Here is a 15,099-nt window from a genome sequence, read left to right on the forward strand (position 1 = left end):
ATAGATTACATGAGGTTGTGTAGTTTTCAATTACGGATCGTATCAAAGTTCTAAAAAGTGTTCATCTCACTTTTGGCGTTCAAAAATTACATTTTTCAATTTTTGGTCAAAATAACCGGGTTTTTACAGGAAAACCGGGTTTTAACGCCGGGGGAAAGCACCAAAAACGGGTAATAATGCCTGGTTGGTATTTATGGCCGAGCCGAACCGTTTTTTTTTGCAACTTTCCTGTGCACGCCACTAGAGCAAAACAAAAAAATACGAATTCCGTTTTGACCATTATAAAGCTTCCCTGAAACTTTCAGCTCGATCGGCCCATAAAAGTGGCGCTCGGCACTAATGGGTAAATAACAGGACATAAAATCGGTCATAAAATCGGTCAGGAAGCGGTCAAAGGGTCATAACACCACTATTATTAGATGTTTATTGATATTCCAGTATTAACCAAAACAATTTTTAGGTCTCTATCTTATACACAAAAGTCATAATGAAGAAATTAAGATTTATTTAGAATTTTTTCAATATGACCTCCCCCCCCCCCCAATCTGTAAGGGTGAATTGCACCAATGAAGCACAAGATTTCAAAAACAGCATTTGGGGGAAATACTGGTGAACCTAATAGATATGCAAATCCAAAGAAAATCAACGGGAAAACGTTTATTTTGTACTTTTCTCCTCATTTAAAGATTGATTCTGATAAAATAACATTTTTTTACGGATTTAGGCATTAATTATTATGAAATATAGTAAAGGGTGTTTAAAAAAAAACCAATCGCTTCACTCTTTTCAATATTAACCCTACAGTTTTGGTTAAAAACTAACAAAAAATGACCCAAATCATGTCCAAGCAATGATAATGAGAAAACACTATTGAATTTTGATTTCTAATCACCTGTTCTGAGCACTACAGCTCGAGTCCTAGCCCTTGTGGAAATTTTTCCCTACGTGGAGAGTGCATATTTTATTACAAATTAAGACAGTTTTGTCTTTTTAAAAAAAGAATAAACTGTCTAAAGTACTTGAAATCTTGAAGATAGACCCCATAATGTTTAGAGTTTTTGATGGGGCATATAAAGACCTTTCTATAGACGCCTTAACCAGATTTCTGACTCAATCCTTGCCAATTTGGCATAAAAAAGACAGACCAATCAAACATTGAGACATGACTGCTCTCTCTTTTAAAAAAAATAACAAACTGTCTTAAGTACTTAAAATCTTGTAAATAGAACCCATAATGTATAGAATTTTTGATGGGACATATAAATATCTTTCTATAGACACCTTAATCAGGTTTCTAACACAATCTGAGCCATTTTGACATCAAAAAGAAAAATCTGTCAAACATCAAGAACTAGAGAGACTTGTCATGTCTAAATGTTTGATGGGTCTGTCTTTTTTATGCCAAATTGGCTAGGATTGAGTTAGAAACCTGGTTAAGGTGTCTATAGAAAGGTCTTTACATGCTCCATTAAAGATTCTAAACATTATGGGGTCTGTCTACAAGATTTTAGGTACTTAAGACGATTTGTTGTATTCTAATCTCCATGTAAGGAAAAATTCTCTACAAGGGCTAGGACTCGAGCTATAGTGCTCAGGAGATGTGAGTAGAAATCAAAATTCAATAGTGCTTTCTCATTGTTATTGCTTGGACATGATTTGGGTCATTTTTTGTTAGTTTATGACTAAAACTGTAGGGTTTATATTGAAATGAGTGAAGCGATTGGTTTTTTTTTAAACACCCTTTATATGGCAAAAATAATAATTTTTCTAAATAAGAAATATTTGAAAAAAAAGAAATTCTATCCCTATCACTTTAGAGGACAGCTGCTGCCCCCCAGTCTTATGGATGAAGCTAAATACATGTTAAAGATTTAAATTACCCTAAAAAGTATACAAAAATGTTTTTTGATGTAGTAAAAATCCATTTTAAAATCATTGGTGGTGATGGTGAGCCAAATGTTAACAAAGTGCATGCCCATGATGACAACTTATACATTGAACTATGGTCCAATTTTGTAGTCATAGCAGCCTCCAGCTAAGCAGTATTAAAAAAAAAAAAAAATGCAATTTTAATTACCCCAATTCATAAGGTAAATACTGCAGTTTTTAGATGATGGTTATATTTCTTGTCAGGAGGCTGCTATGGCTATAAAAAATGGTACATAGGTTAATAGACAAGCTGTTGTAATGGTCAAACACCTGGCATGGAACAAGGGATCAACTTGTCTTAGGTGTGGGAAGGGTAGACCTCCCTTCTTTGGGTAATAGCTAATTATGGCTAAGGGAAGCACCTAGTACTAAAAACTAATGATATGTTTTTAAATCTTTAACACTTTTACTATAAATCTATTAAACGTTCAAATTCAAAAAGCTAAGGGATTAATTCATCTGTCCCTAAATCATAATATTTCAGTTTACCAAAGAGCTCAAGATTAAACCAACCTACATTGTTCTTTACCTCCTAATAAGAAACTCTTCATAACCAAGTGAACAAATCAATAATAAATCATTCTGTCCCCCAAATAACAATATTTCAGTTTACCAAAGGACTTTAAATTAAACATGAAAATTCTTTGTAAACCAAGTGATGCAGGGATAGCAAAATAAAAATAAATCACAATATGACAATTTATAAGAGCTTTAGATCAAATTAACTTTCATTGTATTAAAGTTCCTGTTAATATGAAAATTTTTTGTAAAATCAAGAGATGCAGGGATAACACAATGAAAGATAAATAGATTAAATTAACTTTCATTGTTTTATCCCTCCTTATAAAATCATTGATTGTAATTCTCAGGAATGCTATTAAGTCTCATTACATTGATACCCAAAGTCTCATTACATTGGTACACACAGTCTAATCTCATTGGTACCCAAAGTATTATTAGGTTGGTTCCCAAATTTTTATTAAATATGTACCCAAAGTCATATTACATTGGTACCCAAAGTTGTATTATACTATAAAATCATTGGTTTGCGACAATGGGGGATGATCAAATCGTCCAAGGACTAATGGACCGATTTTGGATTGCTCAATGGATATGAATTTGTCATGTCCAGTAGATATTTTTAGACACCTTAAAAGCCAAAATTGGCAAAGAAATAGCTGAAAACAATATTTTTAAACTTAACTTGAAAAAAAATGTTGGCCATCTTTCTTAACCCTTATTATCACAGTTCCTATTAGAGCTTGAGAGCTAAATTTTTTGTGCAAGTCCCCTGTTTGATAATGAATTTCCGACCTTTTATAAGTCTAAGTTGACAAATACTCAGTTGACTTAAAATACTTGAACTGAGCGGACGTGTCGTAAATGTCTCGCTTTTAATACATAGTTCAAGCCAGAAGGGACAAAATTTGTTTTTAAAAATGTCGGACAAAAACCGTTTTGCAAATCTTCCTATTGAGTTGACAAGTGAGGATATCTCCAAAGATATCATGGAGGCTATTACTAAGCTTACGGAAAAACAATCCTCCGACCACAAGCAAGTGATGGATAAGCTCAACAGCCTGGATGATTTAATACAAAGGGTCCATGTCCTTGAGGAAAATTACAAGAAGGTTCTACCCCTTATTCAAAAATTTCCACAAATTGAAAAGGATATTAGCGCCATAAAGGTTGTTAACACAAATCTGAAGACAGAGATGGAGAGCTACAAATCTGAAATCAAATTGCTAAAAATCAAGCTTGATGACAGAGAACAACACAGCAGAAACGAGTGTGTAAGAATCAATGGTGTACAAGTTGATAAAGATCTGGAAAAGTCCCTTGGCCACAATCAAGCAGCCATGAAAGCAGTTGAAGAGGTCCTCAAACCTCTGCTAGAAGCGAACAAAAACCGTCTCAAAATGCCCACTGAACCAGGTCAATTCATCAAAAATGCCCATATTCTGCCTATACCAAAAGACAAGAATGGATCATACAAAGTTCCACCTATAATTGTAAGGTTCCATAGTCGCCCATTGAAAGATTTTATCCTCTCAAACAAAAAAAATCTGCCTATAAGAGAAATTGACGTCAAAAATGGTGTAGAGAGATACTCGATAAGCGCCGACCTCACCAAAATGAGGTATGATGTAATGCAGAAACTGATCAGAAGTAAACAATTCTCTAAATGCTGGCACCTGGATGGTAGAGTGATCAAATATATTAAGAACGAAGGAGACAGGATACAATCTGTGAAGTTTTTTGATAAATCATGCAATGAACTAACGAACAATTAAATAGTGCTCAAAGTTAGTATATATAATAGTAATTATGACCTAATCTTAACCTTCTAAATTAAACTAGTAATTGAATTTTATTCAAAATAGTATTTCTCGCTATTTTTTTTCCCCTCAATTTTTAAAAATGTCCTTTCATACACCCTAAATATCTTATTTCAACAGGAAGTTAAAATATTTTCACCCCCTCTCTCCTTCCCTTCCTTAATAAAAGTTCCTAAGTTTTCCCACGCAAAATTTTACAACATTTTTTATGTGCTATTTTTTTTTTAAGAAAATGAGAATGATACAGATAAAATTAGATATTTGGGTTATATCAACCAACAGAGTGAAATTCCTGCAATTAAATTTTTGGGTGTGTTTATTGATTCTCAACTTAACTTTAAATACCATATTGAATATTTAAGGAAAAAAATATCTAGAAGTTTGTTTTTAATCAATAGAGTTAAGCATATATTATGTGAAAAATCCTTAGTAACACTATTCCACTCTTTTATAAATAGCCATTTATTGTATTGCTTGCCAGCATGGAGCTGTGGCTTAGAATCATCTATTAAGCCTTTAGTAGTTCTACAAAAAAAAGCTATTAGAATTATACACAAATCCGCTTATAACAGCCATACGCCACCTTTGTTTAGGAAAATTAATGTTTTGCCTATTAACCCTTAACGGTCGGGGGGGGGGCGTTGAACGCCCCCCCCTCCGGTTTTTTCTATCTCATTTTCTGTGTGTGAAAGATAAAGAGCCCAAACTGCTTGACTTTTTAAGTTTGGGTATGACACATAACTGAGAGTTGGAATTTTTTGAATATCTCCATCCTGGCGGGCACAGGATGCCAGCAAACCTGGCAGGGTCATCCAGGTAAAGATCAAAAATATTTTTTTTGACTTAAACAAAGCATTCTATCTTACCAAAATACTAAAATATCCTCTAGTAGTACATCCTCATATTAAATAACAGGTGTTCAAGTCAATTTCAGGTTTCAGGTATGATCCTGCAGGTCCTGATCCTCCAGGTCTCCAGAAATCTTTAAAAGGCTCCTGTGGCCGCAATTTTTGACTTAGAGACTTCAAATTTTAAACTTAAGCTTATCTTACATGTCTGCATAATGTATTAATATTTCATAAAGATCCGCCGCCGTTTTCCCGCCGACCGCCGACTGCGGCGGCTGGCAGCTGCCAAGTACAGCTGCGGCCGCTGAAATTTATGTTTTGATATTTCAAACATAAAATTTACATAAAAATAAACATTTTCTGCAAAAAAAATTTCTTCTAGCTTCAAAAATAAAAAAATTACAGCCGTTTGAAATTTTTAAGTAAAAAAGGACCTAAAAACAAAGGTTGTTAAATAAAAGGGTGAAGGAAGCGAAAATTGACCTTGACTTACTTAAGGTCGAAAATTCATCATAACACAGGGGACTTGCACAAAAATTTTTAGCCCTCTAGCTTTAATAGGAACTGAGATAATAGGGGGGGGCGTTGAACGCCCCCCCCCCGACTGATTAAGGTGCGGCAAGGGGCCCGACTGTAAAGGGTTAAGGAGCTATCTATTTATACAAAACTACTATTTTTTTATGATTTTATTCGCTGGAGGCTACCAAATTCTTTTGATGGTGTATGGATTAGAAATAATCTAAGAAATCAGAGACAACTAAGAAATTCTAGTGAGTTTTATATTCCAATAGCAAAATTTAAAAAAATTGAAAGGTTTCCATTATTTTCATTTCAAAGACTATGGAATAATTTTTGTCATGAAAAAGATCTTTTAAATGAGAATATTCCTAAAAAAACATTTGCATTAAATCTTAAAGATTAACTTTTTAAATCTATATGTAATATTGAAGAATGTAATGAATGTACTTAAAATATATTGATTTGCCTGGATTTATTAAAAACCTTACATTATTAATTACAGAAATGGTTTTAAAATTTAAGAAAAACTAGCCTTAAAATTTGTTGTAACCCTTCTTTCCTTCTCTTTTTCCCCTGTCCATTTAATTTTACCTACATTTATTTTGACATTATTATTTCTTATTTTTCTTATTATTTTAATGCCAACCTAAAAAAGGCAATGCAAACATCTCGGATACGCATATTCCTACTTTTAGGGAAGCCTAATCAGTGCCACACATAACATCTAGTGTTAGTCATGCAATTTAAATTTATAAATATTATGAAAAATTGTAAAGTACACCTGGTACTAAGCAGTAGCTTGGTGTACTATTGTATGTACTGCTTCGTTAGACGGGGCGTAATCTGTCACTGAATAAATGTTTTTTATGTTTATGTTAATTTTCGCTTCCTTCACCCTTTTATTTAACAACCTTTGTTTTTAGGTCTTTTTTTATTTAAAAATTTCAAACAGCTGTAATTTTTTTATTTAAAAATTTCAAACGGCTGTAATTTTTTTATTTTTGAAGCTAGTTTTCTTTTTTTTTTTCTAGAAAATGTTTATCTTTATGTAAATTTTACATTAGAAATATCAAAATATAAATTACAGCGGCCGCAGCTGTACTTGGCAGCTGCCAGCCGCCGCAGTCGGCGGTCGGCGGGAAAACGGCGGCGGATCTTCATGAAATTTTAATACGTTATGTAGACATGTAAGAAAAGCTTAAGTTTAAAATTTGAAGTCTCTAAGTCAAAAATTGCGGCCGCAGGAGCCTTTTAAAGATTTCTGGAGACCTGGAGGATCAGGACCTGCAGGATCATACCTGGAACCTGAAAGTGACTTGAACACCTGTATCCTTATACTAAAGTAACAGGATGTTTGTCTGTCTGTGTGTCTGTCTGTACCGAAGGATCTCGCTAATACTGAACCAATTGGGTTCTCCTTAACAGGGTAGATTCTCATATGTCCTAGGAAGGTTTTTAACTATTTTGGGGAAGGGTCCTACCACCCTCCCAAAAGAAATGACAAAAAAATTGAAAATTTTCTTAAAATCTGGGAGACTTCAACGTAACATTAAGAGGTATCCGTAACATAAAGAATTATCGCAGACTTTAACAAACAAAAACATTTAAAGTGCCACTAGAGGCCTCTAGGGACGTATCCGTTAGTTTCATTTTTTAGTATTTTGGTATGATAAAATGCTTTGTTTTAGTTTGTTTAGCTCACCCTTTAGTATTCTAATATTATAGCTTCTAAAATCCTTATTTCTGAACTGATTTTTAAAAAATAAAGTTCCAGCTGCATAGTGTAAAACGATTAAAGCAATCCTTATATGTGATGGTTGAATCATAACAAAGATATTAAAAACTGCATTAGGGTTCGCAGAGTTAAAAAAATTAATGTTTGTTTAATATGGAGGAAATAAACTTTTCAGATAAATGACAATTAAAATCCTTATTTGAATTATGAAAGTTAATTACTCCACTATCATTCCAAATGTTTTATTGATTTTAGAGAAGATTGGCTACACTTACTATTGAGGTTTAGGAATTAACTGCTGCATTCACAAATTAGATTTTTTGGCCTTATAATCATGTATATTTACACTATAAGATGAAATTTATTCATTAAAGAACCAAATGGATTTAAAAATTTGTTTAGTGTAACTAAAGAAAAGATGAACAAAATTAGTTTACCTGTGTTTTCATCCAAATGTCCGTCACTGCAATACACTAAAATAATATCATATTAAAAATAATAATTTAAAGGAATAAGACAATGGTGGATAAATCAATTAAATCCCCTTGATATACCCTTATGGATTGACTTCCCTCCTCAATCCCTTATATCTTAAGGCATGATAGCAGAGAACATGAAAGAACTTTTTTAAAGTTGTGCACGATCATATGCAATAGTAAAATGCTGACTCAATTTTTAGATCACACAATTTTTGTAATTTAAAGAAAATGCATCTTCACATCCTGACAAATTAAAAATCTTACAAGAATAGCTTTTATCTTATGGAGAAATAAAGTAAATTAAATAAAGTAGATAAATTGATTAGGGGGGGGGGGCCGGGGGGGGGGGATTCTGAACCCTCTTGTTTTTTTACCATTATTTTATATGGTGTATTGTAAAAAAAATTATTGTAAATATTAATCTTGTAATTGTAGATTAACACTCTGTGTCTATTTTTCTGTCTGTCTGTCTATCTATTTCCTTCTCTATTACCATTAAAATATAGTTAAGATCTCAGTAATTCTGTGCTGCTCAGGGAATGCCCCTGTAAATACATATGAAAAATGTATTTTTAAAAATACTTATAAACACCCAAATTATAGCTGTAGATATTCTTACCTGTTGTTGTTGTAGTTGTGGTTGTTGTTGTTGTGGTAGTTGTTGTTGTAGTTGTTGTTGTTGTTGTTGTAGTTGTTGTTGTTGTTGTGGTTGTTGTAGTTGTTGTTGTTGTTGTTGTTGTTGTTGTTGTTGTTGTTGTTGAAGTGGTACCCTGTTTCTTACAAAGGGCAGGGTATGATGATGAACATTCTCCATCCCACATTTTTGTTGGATTGGAACCAGCCTAAAAATTTAAATGCATTAAATTATAAAACATAAGACAAAATACAAGTTTAATGAAATTTAAGATCATGTATTGATATGGTTCTCCTTTAGAAGGAAGCTTCTTATAGGCTCTAAGATGGTGTTAGGCTATTTTATTTTTATAAATAAGCCTGGGTATTGTTTAAAGCTATTTCCCTGCCCTTCCATATCCCTTTGAATCCCTAAAGGCTAGGGGTGCAGGGTGCTAGGGTGTAATACATAAACATAAGCATAAACATAATAACTTTAGAAACTTAGAAAGGATAGAAAATAATTACCCTAAGACAGTCACCATCACCATTTGGTTGAATTTTTTCTTCTTTACTCCAATCGAAGATAGTAACTATAGAATAAAATGATTATTATAGATATGGTAAATTTGCCATGTTAAGGATATAAATGTTAAAGGGCCTAGTTTTGTAGACATTTTTGGAAAAATATTGTGTCATTGATCTTAATAAGATTATTATTCTACTTTGGTTTATCAGGTTCTGATACAATGATAGTTGGTCTACCTGCAGATCCATCTGTCCACTCCCAGGTATCTTCTAATCTGGCATCAGTTCCACCCAGCCAAACTTGAACATCTGAATACCCACTTTGTGCAAGAAAGTCTAAATTATATAGATGTGATATAATAAAGAAATACTTTGCTGTATGTGTCAAATGAGTTTATTACAATCCTCAGAGGTTAGTTGGTAAATAAATATAAAAAAAATATATATATCTATTCTACTACTTTGTTGTATTGCAGTAAAATGAAAGATTAGTTTAGTATGCCCTGAGGTTAACAAAACAGTAAATAATTTAAGATTTTTACCTGGAATGTTGTCTATAATACATTACATAATTTTAAGTATGACTTTCAGTTTTGATTCAATATGTGATTATTCTTTTTACTGGTGTTGTTTTACAAACTATTGAAGAAAAACTTTGAATACCAACCTTTAACAAAGTTCCATTCCTGAATTGATCGAACAGAAGAAAGTTCAGCTCCTTCAGATTCACAATTGGATTTAGCTACTGGCCATGCTGTGGCATTTTTCCATACTTTATAACAAGTTCCTAAACATATGAAAATTATATGATTATTTTAGGTATAAATGTATTATTTCAAGTATTCTAATTATTTCTTATCATTATTTTTGTTGTTGTAGAAATCAATATTGTTATTGCTATTGGTATTCTCACCTGTTGCTACATTTTCAGTCCAATCAATTTCACATCTTCCTGAAGGTTCTGGTAAAACTACCTCACCTGCAATTAGAAAATACCATATGAAAAATCTGAACTAGCTTCAACCAAACTCAGAAAAAATAGAAATGCAGATGTTGAAAAAAAAGTTAATAGATTTTTAGTCTTACAATGATTTTAGAAATTGATGTATTGTGATTTAGACTTTTTTTATAATAAGAGAAGAATTTCTGACCCCATAAACAGGCAAAAATAAATAACATGCAAAGTGCCGATAAGAGAAATGGAAATAGAATGTTTGTCAATACTTTAAGACTCCAATTAATTAATTTGGAAGAGGCTAAAACAGGCCAAAATTAAAGAAATTTTTTTTGGACAATTTGATATTTGTTTGCATCATTCCCAATCTCTTCATCCCCATCCCTTCTCTCAACCCTGCAATGACTGGGAGCTAAAAGGCATCTTGCAAATAAAAAGAAAATTTACCCCCCTCCACATGGAATTAAAAACTTTTTTTTATGGGAGGGAGGATGATACAAAAGGATTATTAACCCACCTTAAAAATTAGAAGGGGGCGAGATAAAAACTCTTATTTTGGAAAATCACATTTCCCCCCTAGCATTACAAACTGACAGACATAGTGAATCACCATCTCCCACCCTCTTCAAATGGCACTTTTTTTAAAAGTGGTGTTCACAATGATTTGCTAGGGTGGTGCATGAAGAGCAACTAGCAAATTTTACACCCCTTTTAAACTAAAATCAATTAAAGGGTGACTTTTTAGAAAAATCTGAAAATATGCAATGACGCAAATGCATAAGTACAAAATTTATGCAAATTCTGATCTCAATATTCACGTTTTTTTTGAAGATGCAACATATAAAAATAGCTATTAAAGCAATTTTCAAGCATAACTTTTGTCTTATTAGGATAACAATTAAATAAGAAAAATATTTTTACCATATGCAATTTATGATCAAACACCTAATCGAAAAAAAAATGCAAGACAGCTTTTATTTTAAGATATACTAGAAGCAATGCCTCCTAGAAGCCTCTAGGTGTTCTTAAGGTGGGAGGGGGATAAGTCAACTGCCCTTCTACTTTTTTAATTTGAGTTTTAAAGGGAGTGTGAACGTAAAAATTTCTTATCTGATTATCAAATCTTAACATTTTCTAAGCACATTTCACTACACTGATCAACCAAAAACGTCCTATTAACAAAAATATCCAGGAATAATGCCTTGATTTTATGGTACTTTGGGAGGGAAAAAGGAAAAAACAGGGAAAATCTGAAATTTTTCTTATAATGTTTGTAGGGATATTTAACTTGTCATATATAGTTGAAACAATTTACTTACTGTTAAGGATTTATTTTATGATATAAAATTGCCAATTAGTTTTTTTTATAACGTAGTATTTAGGTAATAAAGACCTATTTTAATTTCGTATTATTGACAAAAAAATACCTCACTGTCTACAAAGGGTTGAATCTCATAGGTTATTTAAAATAATAATATCCTTTTTTATTGTGTTGGACAATAAATAACCCACTTTGGAGAATTAGTTTACACTTTTATCAGACTGTTTATAAAGAAATATTGCATCTTTATTATTTACAAATTTGTAATTAAAGGTGGGCGAAAGATGGGCCATCTTAAGTTAATTGGATACTAATAAAAAAACCTGTTTCTAACTTTGTTATTGTATTTGGTTTTCAATAAAAAATATTGCTTATTTTATCAATTTCTAAGTAACTATACATTGGTTTAAAGCAAGGATTATGTTAAAAGTCAGCTTAACTGTTAGAAAAAATCAAGCACTATGTGAAAAAGTTTAATTTTAGCTATAATGGTAGAAAAAAGCAATTTAAAGGAAGCATGCAAGAAATACCACGCTTTAACTGCTGAAAGACTGCCACAAGTAGACCAAATACCCCAAATTTGAAGCCTTCAGCTTCTATAACAAAAAAGTTCAAGGCATTTTAAAATGACATTTTATGTACAATGGAAATTTTGAAAGAATTGCAATGCTCATGTTGAAAACTTTAAAATTAAACTACGTGGCTTAGAAACAAAATTATAAGCTTATATTTGTCATAAATTTAGGTTTCCAGTAACTAATTATATTTTTACAATAAAAATACCCATTTTTATAGTCAAAATCATTTTAAAAAATTAAGTTTTACTTGCGTTGTACCGAATGTACTGTAGCCAATCAGAAGGCTGAATCAGCTTAACAACCAATCACAGCTAAGCTTGTATTAGTTTACCCCTTTGTTTCCGCTATGATTTTCGTTTAAAAATGCAATTTAAATCGAATTTTTTTCATAGATTTTGACTATGAAATGTGGTGTTTTTATTGTAAAAATGTAATCAGTAACAGGCAATCTAAGTTTCTGACAAAGATAAAGTTATAATTTTATGTCTAGGCAACGTAATTTAATATTGTTTTTTCTTTTATGAGCATTGGAAATCTTTCAAAAATTCCATTGTACATAAAATGCTATTTTGAAATGCCTAGAACTTTTTTGTTATTGAAGCTGAAGGCTTATAATTTGGGGTATTGGGTCTTCTTGTGGCAGTCTTTCAGCAGTTAAAGCGTGTTATTTCTTGCAGGCGTCCTTTAATACACATTTTATATAATACGAAAAATTTCTTCCTTTCCCTTTACCTTATAAAAATTGTCGGAAAAAGACGTTTATTAAGCGAACAAAAGTGCATTTTGCTCTATCTGTGAGATATTATGAATAAGATAATGTTAAGATTTGATATTAAGATGAGAAAAATTTACGTTCACAGTCCCTTTGATAAGAAATATTAAAAAAAAATTGGGGGGGGATTTTAAATTGGAAGGTTGGAGATACGCTCTCCCAAAATAGTTAAAAACCTTCCCTGTATCTAAAAAAAGCCCAATTGCAAAAGAAAACCAAACAGATGTCATTTAAAAAAAAAATTATAAAACAAAAATTGGCACATTTGTATAAACACCAGAATGATAAACTTTATAGGGAAAGGAAAAAAAGAGAGAGGTTTGAAGAATACTGAATTATCTAATAACTCCAACTCCTGTCACCAATTAAAGACAACAAGATTGGTGTTATTTTATCAAGTCAGGGGTATAGTGTTGTGTGCTTTAATCAGGATTTTTAATGTAAATTGCCAGAAAAAAAACATGTCTTTTAGTTAAGGGAATGTACACTAACAAATGATGAATATGTTAAAAATACTTATATATTGTTATTCATTTAGTCAGAGATACAGTTTTGAGAAAAAGACTTAGATAAATGTCAAAGCAGTTTGAAATGAAGTTGTAAAATGTCGTGCAAAGCTCGCCAATTTTTTTTTCACATAAAGGAACTTTTGGTTTAAATATTTGATGTGTACAAATGTTTTTTTTTATAGAAATAACAACAAAACATACCATGTGATGAAAAGCAGAAATTATTTGAAAGTGCGTGAAGCGAAATTTTTTTATTCAAATATGCAGGGAGGGTGTGGACTTTGGGCTATTTATTATGCTAGTTCCCAAAGTTTCATAAAAACATTTTCTTATTAGTTGGCTAAACAACTTTGGGGACTTTAATTGAAATTTGATTGGTTGGTTGATTTAGTTGAGTTTCCATACGTACCATTAACTAATTTTAATCTATATTAGGTTTTATTTTGTGTATCATCATTGGGGATGTACATCAATTAATTTGCCATTGTCTTATCACTTTAGATCCCTGCAAATGTTTATTTGATGTTTGATAAAGTTTATATTTTAAACAAGAAAGACAACATCCAAATCATAAAAAAATCGTGGATGATGATTTTAGATTTGTTTGAGAAAATAAGCACAAAACCCTACCCTAGTAATCTCAAAACGTGTAAGTAAGCAATTAACATTTTTTTTGGCTTACTTAAATGTGCCATTATGCCATTTTTATGGTAAATTACTGATAAGCCATAAAGAATACTAATTGCTTACTTATATCAGCATTCTACAACAATTTGGTCTTACTTGTGAGATAAAAGAGGGTGGAGTAAATAAATACTCAGTCATTTACAGTAAAAGTGGCTTATATAAGTTGAAGTGAAGAAAAAGAAGGAGGAATAATTAATCCCTTCCTTCCTGTAAGCAGTTTATGAAAAAAAAGAGAAGATTTAGCTGATATAAGCCAAATAAGCAACAAATGTGATTGATTGCTTATAAGTAATTTATCCAAAAATTGCATGATTTGGTATATAAGCCAAATAAGCATTTATTGTGATTGATTGCTTGTAAGTAATTTATCAACAAATTGGATGATTTGGTATATAAGCCAAATAAGCATTTATTGTGATTGATTGCTTATAAGTAATCTATCAAAAAATTGTATGATTTTGTATATAAGCCAAATAAGCAATAAATGTGATTGATTGCTTATAAGTAATCTATCAAAAAATTGCATGATTTGGTATATAAGCCAAATAAGAATTTATTGTGATTGATTGCTTATAAGTAATTTATCAAAAAATTCCATGATTTGGTATATAAGCCAAATAAGCATTTATTGTGATTGATTACTTATAAGTAATTTGCATTTTCATTGATTGCTTAGAAGTAATATATCAAAAAATTGCATGATTTGGTATATAAGCCAAATAAGAATTTATTGTGATTGATTGCTTATAAGTAATTTATCAAAAAATTGCATGATTTCGTTTATAAGCCAAATAAGCATTTATTGTGATTGATTGCTTGTAAGTGATTTATGAAAAAATAGCATGATTTGGTATATAAGCCAAATAAGCATTTATTGTAATTGATTGCTTGTAAGTAATTTTTAAAAAAATTGCATGATTAGGTATATAAGCCAAATAAGCACTAAATGTGATTGATTGCTTATAAGTAATCTATCAAAAAATTGCATGATTTGGTATACAAGCCAAATAAAGATTTATAGTGATTGATTGCTTATAAGTAATCTACCAATAAATTGCATGATTTTGTATATCAGCAAAATAAGCATTTATTGTGATTGACTGCTTGTATGTAATTTATGAAAAAATAGCATGATTTGGTATATGAGCAAAATAAGCAATCATTTTCATTGATTGCTAAGTAATTGCAATTGGAGTTGAGTTCGAGATGTCGTACGAGGTGGACCACCACCTATATGTGCGCATGCTCGTGTTCAGCTGATTTTAATTTCTGCTGAATCAAGATGTCA

General features: G+C 31.4%; 1 protein-coding gene across 2 annotated transcripts in view; it reads right to left on the bottom strand.

Moving 5' to 3' along the window:
- The window catches only part of LOC145306763 (uncharacterized), a 74,434-nt gene that overhangs the window by 6,982 nt on the left and 52,353 nt on the right, over nt 1-15,099 (bottom strand). For both annotated transcript variants that reach the window (XM_080149058.1, XM_080149059.1), the window contains exons 9-14: nt 9,903-9,968; nt 9,657-9,776; nt 9,227-9,325; nt 8,990-9,054; nt 8,469-8,691; nt 7,808-7,843 (exon numbers count right to left, since the gene is read on the bottom strand). In XM_080149058.1, the coding sequence (XP_080005184.1) occupies nt 7,808-7,843; nt 8,469-8,691; nt 8,990-9,054; nt 9,227-9,325; nt 9,657-9,776; nt 9,903-9,968 (609 nt within the window). The remainder of the gene's footprint in view (nt 1-7,807; nt 7,844-8,468; nt 8,692-8,989; nt 9,055-9,226; nt 9,326-9,656; nt 9,777-9,902; nt 9,969-15,099) is intronic.

This window comes from Acartia tonsa, chromosome 15, assembly GCF_053477335.1.
Source record: "Acartia tonsa isolate MP-2025a chromosome 15, ASM5347733v1, whole genome shotgun sequence".
NCBI lineage: Eukaryota > Metazoa > Arthropoda > Copepoda > Calanoida > Acartiidae > Acartia > Acartia tonsa.